The 14,223-nt window shown below is 39.4% G+C and overlaps 1 protein-coding gene across 1 annotated transcript in view; it reads right to left on the bottom strand.

Annotated features, from left to right (window-relative positions):
• The window catches only part of LOC120045932 (CUB and sushi domain-containing protein 1-like), a 346,822-nt gene that overhangs the window by 83,305 nt on the left and 249,294 nt on the right, over window positions 1-14,223 (bottom strand). The window contains exons 31-34 of the mRNA XM_038990858.1: window positions 13,218-13,334; window positions 11,559-11,672; window positions 3,210-3,305; window positions 981-1,184 (exon numbers count right to left, since the gene is read on the bottom strand). Of these exons, the coding sequence (XP_038846786.1) occupies window positions 981-1,184; window positions 3,210-3,305; window positions 11,559-11,672; window positions 13,218-13,334 (531 nt within the window). The remainder of the gene's footprint in view (window positions 1-980; window positions 1,185-3,209; window positions 3,306-11,558; window positions 11,673-13,217; window positions 13,335-14,223) is intronic.

The raw sequence follows: 14,223 nt of genomic DNA, 5'->3' as shown, positions 1-14,223 counted from the left end.
AGCCTCTTAAAGAAGAAGTTACAGGTCTGTGAGAGCCAGAAATCTTGCTTTTTTGTAGGTGACCAAATACTTATTTTCCACCATAATTTGCAAATAAATTCATTAAAAATCCTACAATGTGATTTTCTGGATTTTTTTTTCTCATTTTGTCTGTCATAGTTGAAGTGTACCTATGATGAAAATTACAGGCCTCTCTCATCTTTTTAAGTGGGAGAACTTGCACAATTGGTGGCTGACTAAATATTTTTTTGCCCCACTGTATACTTCAGTATTCCATAGTAACATCTGACAAACATATCTAAAGACACTGAAGCAGCAAACTTTGTGGAAATTAATATTTCTGTCATTCTCAAAATTTTTGGCCACAACTGTACATATGTGAAAATGACACATTAATAGTCATTGTAGAATAATAGTGAAGACATCAAAACTATAAAATAACACATATGGAATCATCAACACAACTGATTGGCTCAAACGCATTAAAAAGGAAAGAAATTCCACAAATTAACTTTTAACAAGGCACACCTGTTAATTGAAATGCATTCCAGGTAACAACCTCATGAAACTGGTTGAGAGAATGCCAAGAGTGTGCAAAGCTGTCATCAAGGCAAAGGGTGGCTACTTTGAAGTATCTCAAATATAAAATATATTTTGATTTAACACTTTTTTTTGGTTACTACATGATTCCATGTGTTATTTCATAGTTTTGATGTCTTCACTATTATTCTACAATGTAGAAAAAAGTCAAAATAAAGAAAAACCTTTGAATGAATAGGTGTGTACAAACTTTTGACTGGTACTCCATATTGAATATATAAATATATAAAGTTAAAGTCTATTTTAACCGCAGATCGTATAAACGTGGTGTTGGAGATAATTAATATGAGGTTGAAAAGTAGTGGAATTGTCTATTAACAACAACATTTATCCATCTTTAAATCAATCTCCACAAATGTGACTGCTTTGAGGAGGCTTACCAGCACAAGAGGGCACAGTATCATTCCACTGGGCTAGCGCGTTGGGGACCGCATTGCATTTGATGGCTTTGGATCCCTGTAGCAAATACCCTGGGTTGCACTCAAAGCGAACAACGGAGCCTGCGGAGAACTCGGACCCAATCCGTCTGCCGTAGCGTGGCTCTGGGACAGAGCTGCACTGCGTGTCACTGGTGCGAGGAACAGCTACAAAGAAAAGAGTGCCCAGTGTTTTTAACACCTAGAGGTGTGTTAACACAGGAAATGTGCAGTACAATGTGATAGTGATATATGATTTGTCATTATGGACATATGAGACCTTTTAGACTGACCCAAATGAATCATCAGCCATATATATATTTTTTACCTTTATTTAACTAGGCAAGTCAGTTAAGAACATATTCTTATTTTCAATGACAGCCTAGGAACAGTGGGTTAACTGCCTTGTTCAGGGGCAGAACAACATATTTTTACCTTGTCAGCTCAGGGATTTGATCTTGCAACCTTTCGGTTACTAGTCCAATGCTCTAACCACTAGGCTACCTGCCACCCTGAAATGTGTGGCTAATGCATTCTGAATTAATAATGCATTACCATGTGTTACCACTGTTATTCAATCATGAACATTTAGAACACCAAGGCATGGAAGATGACAATGAAACCAGATGTATATCTGATATTCAAAACATGACTGGGTACAATCTGTACTACAGTACATTAAAAAAAGTATGTACCACTGCATGGCCTTGCCCCCTCTTATCTGACAGACATGCTCGTTCCATACAACCCAGTGACTGCGCTCTGCTCCCAAGGAGCCGGTCTGCTTATTGTACCTAGATGCAAACCCAAGGAGGTTCTCTATTAAAACCCCTCAGTTATGGAACAGCTTGCCCTGTCAGGTAAGAGGGGCAGACACCATTGAGGTTTTTACATCACATTTAAAAAACAACCTTTTTAGCCTGGCCTTTAATCAATGATTGTGTTAGACATCCTCTGTGTTTAGTTTTATTTTATTACTAATTTTTACTTCCTCTTGTTTACTTTATTTGATGTAAAGTGTGTTGAGGTTTAAAATGCACTTGAAATCATTTTTGATTTTACTTATCAAAACAGTCTGCGTTCTCATAAACTGTTTTATATTAAAGCATTAATGCATAGCATTTTTTTTAAACTTTAGGTTCAATTCAAGTCCCTGAACTGAATAATAGCTTGGTTTGCGCTGTGCCTGTTTTCATCTAGACCTGATTCAAATACTATTTAATCTCTGTGGTATACCTTGGTGCCATATTTGAGGCCTTAACTGTTGGGCTGATATTGTGTCTAATATTTCTAGATCTGTACAGGAGCAGAGAGTGCTCTGCAATCATCACTTGGATGCCTCCATGTACCAAACAAACTGTCCTAACTGTCAGGGAGTATTTAATCAAACAGTGAAGCAGGAAAACTGCAGACATAGTAAGCATGCGCTGGCAAACACTGTACAGTATACGTGCTCAAATTCCTTCATGAACGATTAAGATCTGAGATCATCAATTTTTATAAGCCAGCTAGAAGTTTGAAAAGTTCATGTAATTCACACAGCTTAGTTATTACAACTTTCACAGAGAGAAAATGCTTGATGCGTCCTAAGGGTGGGCTAGTATCTGCATCTGGAGAGAATCTCTAATTGACACTGAAATAAAGTAGGAATGACACCAAAAGCATCATTGGAATTATTGAATCCAAAAAGATTGAGTAAAAAAAAGTTAATTCGTACTCCATTCTAGAAACGTTTTATAAAACGTGGGTTTCTGTTTTATATATTTATGTGTGACATTTTCTATTGATTATGCAAGAGAGGGAGTCCTTGAATATTAGATATGACACTTTCAACATACTTTCAACACTATCTGTACGGAGGTTGTGAGCCCTTCTGCTCTTTGCCTACTACAGTAATGCAGATAGAAATCCCTTTTCCCATTACATTCCCTGCGCAGCTGTAATGATTAGAGGACTGGCCCCCCTAGGCTGCCATGGGGCAAGAGATATAACGGCAAACCCCCTGAACAGCCTGACAACCATGAGAACAATAACACCAGAAGATAAGACCCTCTGGTGCCTGGGGTGGGAGGGCTTTAGGAGGCCTCCAGGACCCCCAGAAACACAACCACTGCCACAGGAGTAAAAACAGGGAGGAATTGTCATGCATGTGACCAGAGTGTGTGTATGTATTGCTACAGTACGTACACATACCTTGGTAAACAAAGTGGAAACCTCTGGCAGAAGGACCATTCTTTGCAGTGAATCGCACCATAATTTGGTTTGATGTGGCCAGGGGCAAGGTCTCTCCTACAAAAGAAAGGATATGAAATATGAAAATATACAGTATTTTTTTCAAACAATATGTTGACTTACAGTGTTAACCATCTGAAGCCAACAGTGCTCTTTCTTGATATCCCCGACCCTTCTTGTGTGCTATACGTAACAATACCTAGGCTGCATGATGAAAAGCTTCTTAACAAAATATACCAGCTCACATTCAAACACTTGATGGGTAAATAGCATGCTGTTAGTAGTTTAACTTTGAAGTATTATGTATGCAGTAGAGAACTATTTTAATAATAAGGCGGCGAACAAAGTCTTATCAATAATGAGAATGTTGGACAAGGAAACAACTTTTTATACACAATAGTAGGCCTGAGTCTTGAAATTTTTCATCAGCCGTGGTGAATGAGCTGGATGAAGAAAACATAGTAGGGAGTGTTTTCTTAATGGCTTGAACTTATTTGAAAGCCATGACATTTGAAAGCCTATAATAAGGTAGAGTATTGTGGATGTGGCTAATGTAGGTGGCTAATCAGGCTCCATTTAGGTGAAAACACCCAAAGCATTATGAACCTGTATGATGTAATGTATCATTATAATTCAAATGTCACTATGAATAGACAGGGAAAACACAAGTTATTTGTTGACAGAAACTCAGAGAAGATTAGTGTGCACGTCTTGGACATGTCAGAGGTAATTCATGTGTTATCTAATTTAGTAATAACCTTTTAATTGACATTTTCTATAGTACTCCACCAGGGTTGGGGCGTAACGGATTACAAAAAACGGCAACTGTAATCCGTTACATTACCAGCATATATATTGTCAGATTACAGATACTTTTGAAAAACTAGATGATTACTTTTAAATTCAGAAAGGAGAATTTTTTGGTTGTTGATACTTCTCTGTTTGCTCAATGACATTCAAATCAGCATTGAAAAAAGGCACAAATTTAAGTTTGTTCCACCTGAGCGAGTCTGACCAGAAGTCAGAGACCACTATGATGACACACCAAATGGGTTTAGGAATAGGCTTTTGTAGGCTACAGTCCAAGCTATGTCTTCCAATGATATGACTGCTGTCGGCATCCAAAGACTATCCAACTTTAAAAAAAAGCTTGGAGTAAAGGATGACAGAAGTGGTGTAGTCTACGGCGATAAGGATATCACTTATCATTGTTATCTACATAGCACATTGATGTGAATCACACTGCTGCTCTCATTTAGCTAATTGCGCCTTACGGATTGTCGATGTAGTGGATGGCTGCTCACAAATCTAAATGTGCATTTGAACCCAATAATGGTTGATTTCAAGAAGTTTAAGCTGCCTATCAATCATTGTTTTTTAAATCAGCTGACAGCCAGTGAAAAATGCGCTCTTGCAACAGCTGTACAGTGCTGATCCCAGCCTATGGAATAAAAGTGGGGCTTTTATTGCTCAATGTAATTCATGCTGATAATTGTTTTTAATCCATAGGCTTCAAGGACACGTTAAAACTCGTACACCTTTGATAGACTTAAAGGGGCAACCTGTAGTTGCGACATACATTTTTGGACATAAATTATATATATACTACCGTTCAAAAGTTTGGGGTCACTTAGAAATGTCCTTGTTTTTTAAAGAAAATAAAAATTTTAGTCCATTTAAAATAACATCAAATTGATCAGAAATACAGTGTAGACATTGTTAACGTTGTAAATTACTATTGTGGCTGGAAACGGCAGATTTTTTAATGGAATATCTACATAGGCGTACAGAGGCCCATTATCAGCAACCATCACTCTTGTGTTCCAATGGCACGTTGTGTTAGCTAATCCAAGTTTATCATTTTAAAAGGCTAATTGATCATCAGAAAACCCTTTTCAATTATGTTAGCACAGCTGAAAACTGTTGTGCTGATTAAAGAAGCAATAAAACTGGCCTTCTTTAGACTAGTTGAGTATCTGGAGCATCAGCATTTGTGGGTTCGATTACAGGCTCAAAATGGCCAGAAACAAAGAAATGTCTTCTGAAACTCGTCAGTCTATTCTTGTTCTGAGAAATGAAGGCTATTCCATGCGAGAAATTGCCAAGAAACTGAAGATCTCATACAACACTGTGTAGTACTCCCTTCACAGAACAGCGCAAACTGGCTCTAACCAGAATAGAAGAGGAGTGGGAGGCCCTGGTGCACAACTGAGCAAGAGGACAAGGACATTAGAGTGTCTAGTTTGAGAAACAGACGCCTCACAAGTCCTCAACTGGCAGCTTCATTATAGCTTCATTAATAGTACCCGCAAAACACCAGTCTCAACGTCAACAGTGAAGAGACGACTCCGGGATGTTGGCGTTCTAGGCAGAGTTGCAAAGAAAAAGCCATTTCTCAGACTGGCCAATAAAAATGTTATATTAATATGGGCAAAAGAACACAAGACACTGGACAGAGGAAGATTGGAAAAAAGTGTTATGGATAGACAAATCTAAGTTTGAGGTGTTCGAGTCACAAAGAAGAACATTTGTGAGACGCAGAAGGAATAAAAAGATGCTGGAGGAGTGCTTGACGCCATCTGTCAAGCATGGTGGAGGCAATGTGATGGTCTGGGGGTGGTAAAGTGGGAGATTTGTACAGGGTAAGAGGGATCTTGAAAAAGGAATCAAATCAAATCAAATGTATTTATATAGCCCTTCTTACATCGGTTGATATCTCAAAGTGCTCAAAGGCTATCACTCCATTTTGCAAAGCCATGCCATACCCTGTGGACGGCGCTTAATTGGAGACAATTTCCTCCTACAACAGGACAATGACCCAAAGCACAGCTCCAAACTATGCAAGAACTATTTAGGGAAGAAGCAGTCAGCTGGTCTTCTGTCTATAATGGAGTGGGCAGCACAGTCACCGGATTTCAACCCTAATGAGCTGTTGTGGAAGCAGCTTGACCGTATGGTACGTAAGAAGTGCCCATCAAGCCAATCCAATTTGTGGGAGGTGCTTCAGAACACATGGGGTGAAATCTAGAATATAAATATAGATACTTTTGTACCTGTTTCCTCCAGCATCTTCACAAGGTCCTTTGCTGTTGTTCTGGGATTGATTTGCACTTTTCGCACCAAGTACGTTCATCTCTAGGAGACAGAACGCGTCTCCTTCCTGAGTGGTATGATGACTGCGTGGTCCCATGGTGTTTATACTTGCGTACTATTGTTTGTACAGATGAATGTGTGACCTTCGGGCGTTTGGAAACTGCTCCCAAGGATGAACCAGACTTGTGGAGGTCTACAATTTTTTGAGGTTTCTGAGGTTTTGGCTGATTTCTTTAATTTTCCTATGATGTCAAGCAAAAAGGCAGGTACACCTCCAATTGACTCAAACGATGTCAATTAGCATATCAGAAGCTTCTAAAGCCATGACATAATTTCCAAGCTGTTTAAACACACAGTCAACTTAGTGTATGTAAACTTCTGGCCCACTGGAATTGTGATACAGTGAATTATAAGTGAAATAATCTGTCTGTAAAGAATTGTTGGAAAAATTACTTGCGTCATTGTCACGTTCCTGACCTTATTTCCTTTGTTTTGTCTTTGTTTAGTTGGTCAGGACGTGAGCTGGGTGGGCATTCTATGTTATGTGTTTCTATGTTGGGTTCATGTTCAATTAGCCTGATATGGTTCTCAATCAGGGGCAGGTGTTTTACGTTTCCTCTGATGGAGAACCATATTAAGGTAGGCTGTTCTCACTGTTTGTTTGTGGGTGATTGTTCCTGTGTCAGTGTTTGTGCCACACGGGACTGTTTTCGTTCGTTTCGTTCATTTCATTCGTGTGTTCCTTCCTGTTCGTGCGTTCATGTTATATGTTCACAAGTTCAGGTCTGTTAACGTCGTTTATTGTTTTGTAGTTTATCAAGTGTTTTTTCGTGTTCGTCTTTCTTTAATAAAACAAGTATGTATTCAAACCACGCTGCGTTTTGGTCCGATCCATGCTCCTCTTCAGACGAGGAGAAAGACGAGCGTTACAGTCATGCACAAAGTAGATGTCCTAACCGCCTTGCCAAAAGTATACATTTACATTTACATTTAAGTCATTTAGCAGACGCTCTTATCCAGAGCGACTTACAAATTGGTGCATTCACCTTATGATATCCAGTGGAACAACCACTTTACAATAGTGCATCTAAATCTTTTAAGGGGAGGGGGGGGGGGGGGGGTTAGAAGGATTACTTTATCCTATCCTAGGTATTCCTTAAAGAGGTGGGGTTTCAGGTGTCTCCGGAAGGTGGTGATTGACTCCGCTGACCTGGCGTCTTGAGGGAGTTTGTTCCACCATTGGGGTGCCAGAGCAGCGAACAGTTTTGACTGGGCTGAGCGGGAACTGTACTTCCTCAGAGGTAGGGAGGCGAGCAGGCCAGAGGTGGATGAACGCAGTGCCCTTGTTTGGGTGTAGGGCCTGATCAGAGCCTGAAGGTACGGAGGTGCCGTTCCCCTCACAGCTCCGTAGGCAAGCACCATGGTCTTGTAGTGGATGCGAGCTTCAACTGGAAGCCAGTGGAGAGAGCGGAGGAGCGGGGTGACGTGAGAGAACTTGGGAAGGTTGAACACCAGACGGGCTGCGGCGTTCTGGATGAGTTGTAGGGGTTTAATGGCACAGGCAGGGAGCCCAGCCAACAGCGAGTTGCAGTAATCCAGACGGGAGATGACAAGTGCCTGGATTAGGACCTGCGCCGCTTCCTGTGTGAGGCAGGGTCGTACTCTGCGAATGTTGTAGAGCATGAACCTACAGGAACGGGTCACCGCCTTGATGTTAGTTGAGAACGACAGGGTGTTGTCCAGGATCACGCCAAGGTTCTTAGCACTCTGGGAGGAGGACACAATGGAGTTGTCGTATACTTTGTATACTTTGTTAACAAGAAATTTGTGGACTGGTTGAACAACGAGTTTTAATGACTCCAACCTAAGTGTATGTAAACTTCTGACTTCAACTGTACAGTATATACAGACACATATCCATTGATACTTGAAGAATATAACTTATAAATGCCTCATGAGCTTAGCTCAACTGTCACACTCCATGAGAAACCAGAATATAAGCTTGTTTTTCTCCAATGTCTGTAAACATTGTAAATGTAAACAAACACTGTATAGCCTCATAACATGGTTAAAACAATAATTTCGATATCATGGATGGATGGTCAGTCCTTGCATCCATAGCTCTGTCTAATCTGAGAGTGGTTACATTTCTCCAGGCCCATCCCTCAGCTTTTTACAAAACAGAGGGGTGACCGTTTTGTTGTTGTTTCATCTGTGGATTTGCCCTTTAAACAGCTATCAAGATATCAAAGTGTCACCAACAAAAAGTTAAACAATATTCCTATAGCAAATGCAGCATATGGCATTCATTTTTCACATGTAAATAGCACTTACAGTCGTGCTCAAAGCATGCCATTCCATGAGCGCAGCATTTATTTTTAAACTCTAATCAATGAGCCCAATCAGTCCTCCATGACAACAAAATCATAAACAGAGTAGGGCTGGCTAAGAAGTCCTTAATTTTGGGGTTACGCTCAGGTAAAACAATTTGGCTAATCTATACTTCCATATTTCCATAAGTCCTACTCTTGAAGATCAAGGGCTATAACATTTATTGAAATGTCTGGAATTCTGTTAGACTTTGGTTTTTAATGTAAACATATAATTTTATAGTATTATTATATGAAGTAGAAAGCGATGGGTTAGAAGAAGCCTACATAACCAACCCATAAAGTAAAATGTAACATCCATATATGACCAGCTATGTAAACTTTAACATTGATTTATCCTGCAATAGATATGGTTCAATTGGTAACATACATTTTTGTCTTCTTCTAAGGCCTCTTAAGGGGAAAGTAATATAAAAGTAACTGAATGGAATCAGATTATGTTACTGAGTTTGGGTAATCCAAAAGTTACTTTACTGATTACAATTTTGGACAGTTAACAAGTAACTGTAACAGATTACACTTAGAAAGTAACATACCCAACCCTGTACTCCACATACTGCATTACTCAATGCTGAAATCTAATGTTTTCAAAGACAAAGTAAAATCAAAGCATCTCCTTTGGGAATATATGGTTGCACAGTAGAATAAAACAAATCTGTACCATAAAAGGTGCCATAGAAACAGTTTATATTAATTTGCCTTCATCAATCCTCAAAATAATGTAATGTTGAGGGTGATTTATGTTCAGAAATGTAACTACCTTCCCCAATGACAGCGATAAATCAGATGGGGACAGCATTCTCAAATGTTATAAGTTGGCTTGAAATAATAAAAATACAGAGAGAATTTTCTACAAGGCATATGACCGTTGAGCTTGGTGGAACAGACCTATCATTAAAAAAAAGACTTGTTTATTTGTGATTGGCTCTATCTTCAGTGAATAATCCTTTCTTAAGTAAGTAGATACAGTACACAATGGCTGACATTTTGATAACACATACTTATTACGTGAAATCCTATCAAGTCAAACACTCTTCCAGCTTGCATTTCAAAACAGATTTGGATTGCAACAGTGCCTTTGGAAAGTATTCAGACTAGAGGTCGACCGATTAATTAGGGCCGATTTCAAGTTTTCATAACAATCGGTAATCTGCATTTTTGGATGCTGATTATGGCCGATTACACTGCACTCCACGAGGAGACTGCGTGCAGGCTGACTACCTGTTGCACGAGTGCAGCAAGGAGCCAAGGTAAGTTGCTAGCTAGCATTAAACTTATATAAAAAACAATCAATCTTAACATGATCACTAGTTAACCACACATGGTTGATGATATTACTAGTTTATCTAGCTTGTCCTGCGTTGCATAACAGCCTACTTCGCCAAACGGGTGATGATTTAACAAGCGCATTTGCGAAAAAAGGTACTGTCGTTGCACCAATGTGTACCTAACTATAAACATCAATGCCTTTCTTAAAATCAATACACAAGTATATTTTTTAAACCTGCATATTTAGTTAATATCGCCTGCTAACATGAATTTATTTTAAATAGGGAAATTGTGTCACTTCTCTTGCGTTCTGTGCAAGTAGAGTCAGGGTATATGCAGCAGTTTGGGCCGCCTGGCTCTTTGCGAACTGTGTGAAGACCATTTCTTCCTAACAAAGACCGTAATTAAGTATGACTTTTATGACTTCAAGTCTATCAACTCCCGAGATTAGGCTGGCAATACTATAGTGCCTATAAGAACATCCAATAGTCAAAGGTATATGAAATACAAATGGAATAGAGAGAAATAGTCCTATAATTCCTATAATAACTACAACCTAAAACCTCTTAACTGGTAATATTGAAGACTCATGTTAAAAGGAACCACCAGCTTTCATATGTTCTCATGTTCTGAGCAAGGAACTTAAACGTTAGCTTTTTTACATGGCACATATTGCACTTTCACTTTCTTCTCCAACACTGTTGGACCAAGGTCCTTCTTCCCTGATTGCTCAGTTTGGCCGGGCGGCCAGCTCTAGAAAGACTCTTGGTGGTTCCAAACTTATTTCATTTAAGAATGATGGAGGCCACTGTGTTCTTGGGGACCTTCAATGCTGCAGCAATGTGTTGGTACTCTTCCCCAGATCTGTTCCCGGACACAATCCTGTCTCGGAGCTCAACAGACAATTCCTTCAACCTCATGGCTTGGTTTTTGCTCTGATATGCACTGTCAACTGTGGGACCTTATATAGACAGGTGTGAGGTGTCCAATCAAGGATGATCAATGGAAACAGGATGCACCTGAGCTCAATTTTGAGACTCAAAGCAAACGGTCAGAACACTTATGTAAACACTTATGTAAACCTGTTTTCACTTTGTCATTATGGGGTATTGTCTGTAGATTGCTGTGGATTTTTTTTATGTCATCCATTTTTGAATAAGGCTGTAATGTAACAAAATGTGGAAAAAGTCAAGGGGTCTGAATACTTTCCGAAGGCATACAGAGCTTTTGAGATAAATGTGGCCACTGTATAAGGACTGACACCGTGTCTTGGGATACTCATTGAAGCAACGCTTATTTCCCAAATGGCTGCCCTTCCTGTTCTTGCATGGATAGAATGTCGCAATACTAATTACTGAAACTAAAACTTTTTGAATGAGATAGTAACAAGTGCCAACAGCAGTTACTAATACAGTTATCATGCTGAGGCCTTTTGTCCTTGCAACACCTCTTGTGTTCCCCAACTGACTGCAAACAAAATCCACGTGTGAGTGTTTTCCATTAGTTTTGTTCATTTAAAGACTATAATCAATGGAAGGAATGAAAAACTATTACTTACCTGAGTGAAACCCAGCGAGGGAGTTTAGCAGCCTGGCATTCTGATTGGCCCCATCAAATAGTTCCACTGAGTCATTCATTGCTGTCTGAAAGTAGGCAAACTGCCCAAATACCACTGAGGAGGACAAATGGGGACATCATACAGGTTATCTCAGTACATGTAAAATGTGGCTACAAAACAATCATATCCCCAAATGGTAAATTGAGTGCTTAAAATGGCAAATTGGGATTTGGTGTCTTGTCAACAATGACACAAAGCTAGCGTGATAACCACTCGTCTACCAAAACCATTGTTGTTATACTGTAGGCTGGGGCCAACTCAGGTTTCAGGGTGGGTGATGTCACCACACAATGGGCTAGCCAACACTGTTTAACTAGTGATTTCACATCTGCTACACCAGGTCATGCATGATAAACACACACTGAGGCATAGATAAATATCTTATGCAATTAGAGATGTTTTGGATGTCATACCTGCTGCATATCACTCACAATTAAGAAAGCATGACTTGTGTGAGGACAAACAAGAACCAGCACCATCTCTAGCATGCCTCGTCCATGATTCAGCACTTCATGACTGATCTATGCTTTCTATAAGCCTGAATATTAGGAGATTTCAGGGATGTCAATTTAAAATAGTCTAGAGAATTGTATTGGATTCACTGTTTGTCCACCATGCCTCCCAAAGGTCTGAACCAAGAATTTGATATCAGACCATTTCTTACATGCATGTGTTACATTGATTTGTCTTGCCATCCAGGTCTGCACTTTGTCATTTTGCACATACTGTACGTATATATTAGATTTTCTGTAACTACTACGTGCCCATCTCATTGATATACAATTATTAGAGGTACACCATTTTAGTTTTTTTTTAAAAATAGGTCACTCTAATTATATCTACAGCCACAGCACGCTATGTGCGTAATGGTCATTAAGGCAGGTATTCCAACAGTTTCCAACGTAATCTTTTTTACTGTTGCATAGGTTTTAACTCGGACCAATTTGTATGCATATAATATTTTCTGAACATATGTACCTTTAATTATGAATGAATATGCGCAAAAGTTAATTGATTGTTTCCACACCCACCATGTGTCATGGGTGTGATAGTCATGTGAGGTGAAATGTGTACGTTATATTTTGGGATGTGAGCACTCAGTCTGTTTTACCTGACAAAGATTTGTTTTGGATCTAAATGTCATCAATAAAGCAGTGAATTGGGAGCAAAAACAGTGTGCAGGCCTTCCTGTTCTAAGATTGAGGGGATACCACTGGATTTTAGCTAATGTTAGCATTGCTAGCTATTTCTGACAAACTCTTCTAGCTAATGACAACATTGCCATCGGTCTAATGTAAATGTGATGACATGATGATGATGGCTAAGCTGTTTCCTACTAAATATTTGCCTACTTTAGCAATGTCATCATATTTCCAGGCCACCAGTGTAATTTCGGCGAAACAGTCATTAGCTCACGTTTTACTTTTGTACATTAATGTGACTGCGGAGTCTGTAGAATGCTGATCACAATGGCAACGTTGCGACCGAGTGACGGAGGAGCAACACACGAATAGGCAGATAAATCAGAGGTGTAAAACTAGTCAAGCGTAGCATAAGTTTAAGTGTTGCATTAATAATGATGCATTTGATTAACCTCACCAAATTCTCCAGAGACAGTGATGTAGTAGGAGCAGGTTTGCCCAGCGGTGTAGTTGTGGGGAAAGTTAGGAGATAGTACCACGCCTTCAGATCCATTATAATGGCCACCACAAGGAGCTGAAAGACAACAAAACAACCTCAGTGTTACTCAATTCCCAGAGACAATAATCCTGAAAGGACAAGCACCATGGATTAGCATGGGATAAAAGTCAGTGCACTAGCTGCGAGCTGTTGTGTTGGAACAAGGATGTTCTAGGATAGATCTAAACTCACTGTACAGAATATCAACAGTTCCAGACCAACATTAAGCCTATGAGTCCCGAGACCCGAGCAAAAATCGGCTTTTTATTTATCAGACTTTCATTTATCTGTATGTCCAGCCCTTATATTTACAATAAAGTGTTTTACCAATTTATATTCAGGACAACCAGGCCACAAGTAAAACACAAAACAATTTTAAATAAAGAGTTGCATTCATGAGTTTTATTATGTTTTATTTATTCAATGTGAATAAAAAAAGGTCAGCTAAAGCAAAAACCTAATACAAATGAATTTATATGAATGCTGCAATTACAGAAATTGTTTTTCTCAGTGGAAAATGAATATCCAACTAGCCAGTGGCAACTGTGTGGAGTTTGTAGTCTGTGACAGCAACTATGTGAGTTTATTACAGTATTATAGACACTACGTCCTTGGATTTCCTATGACCTTCTATGTAGAAGAACCCCTTACCTTCTAACGACTCTTGTGTAGCTTGTGAGCATTATAGAGCATGTGAGTGGTTGTGAGAATCTCAGCTTTTCATAGATAGCTTCTAATAGTTTGTAGCTCAAACTATTCAGACGTTTTTGTAAAAAGATCCAGCCCGGGCCCCTTTGGGAACCGCCCTTGTCTCACAAACACAACTCTAGCTCAGCCCCCGTTAATCACACAGACAACTGATGCAGAAGAAATGGACATACAGTGGGGCAAAAAAGTATTTAGTCAGCCACTAATTGTGCAAGTT

Source organism: Salvelinus namaycush, chromosome 4 (assembly GCF_016432855.1).
Source record: "Salvelinus namaycush isolate Seneca chromosome 4, SaNama_1.0, whole genome shotgun sequence".
NCBI classification, from domain to species: Eukaryota; Metazoa; Chordata; class Actinopteri; order Salmoniformes; family Salmonidae; genus Salvelinus; species Salvelinus namaycush.
This window is presented reverse-complemented; position numbering and strand designations above follow the sequence as displayed.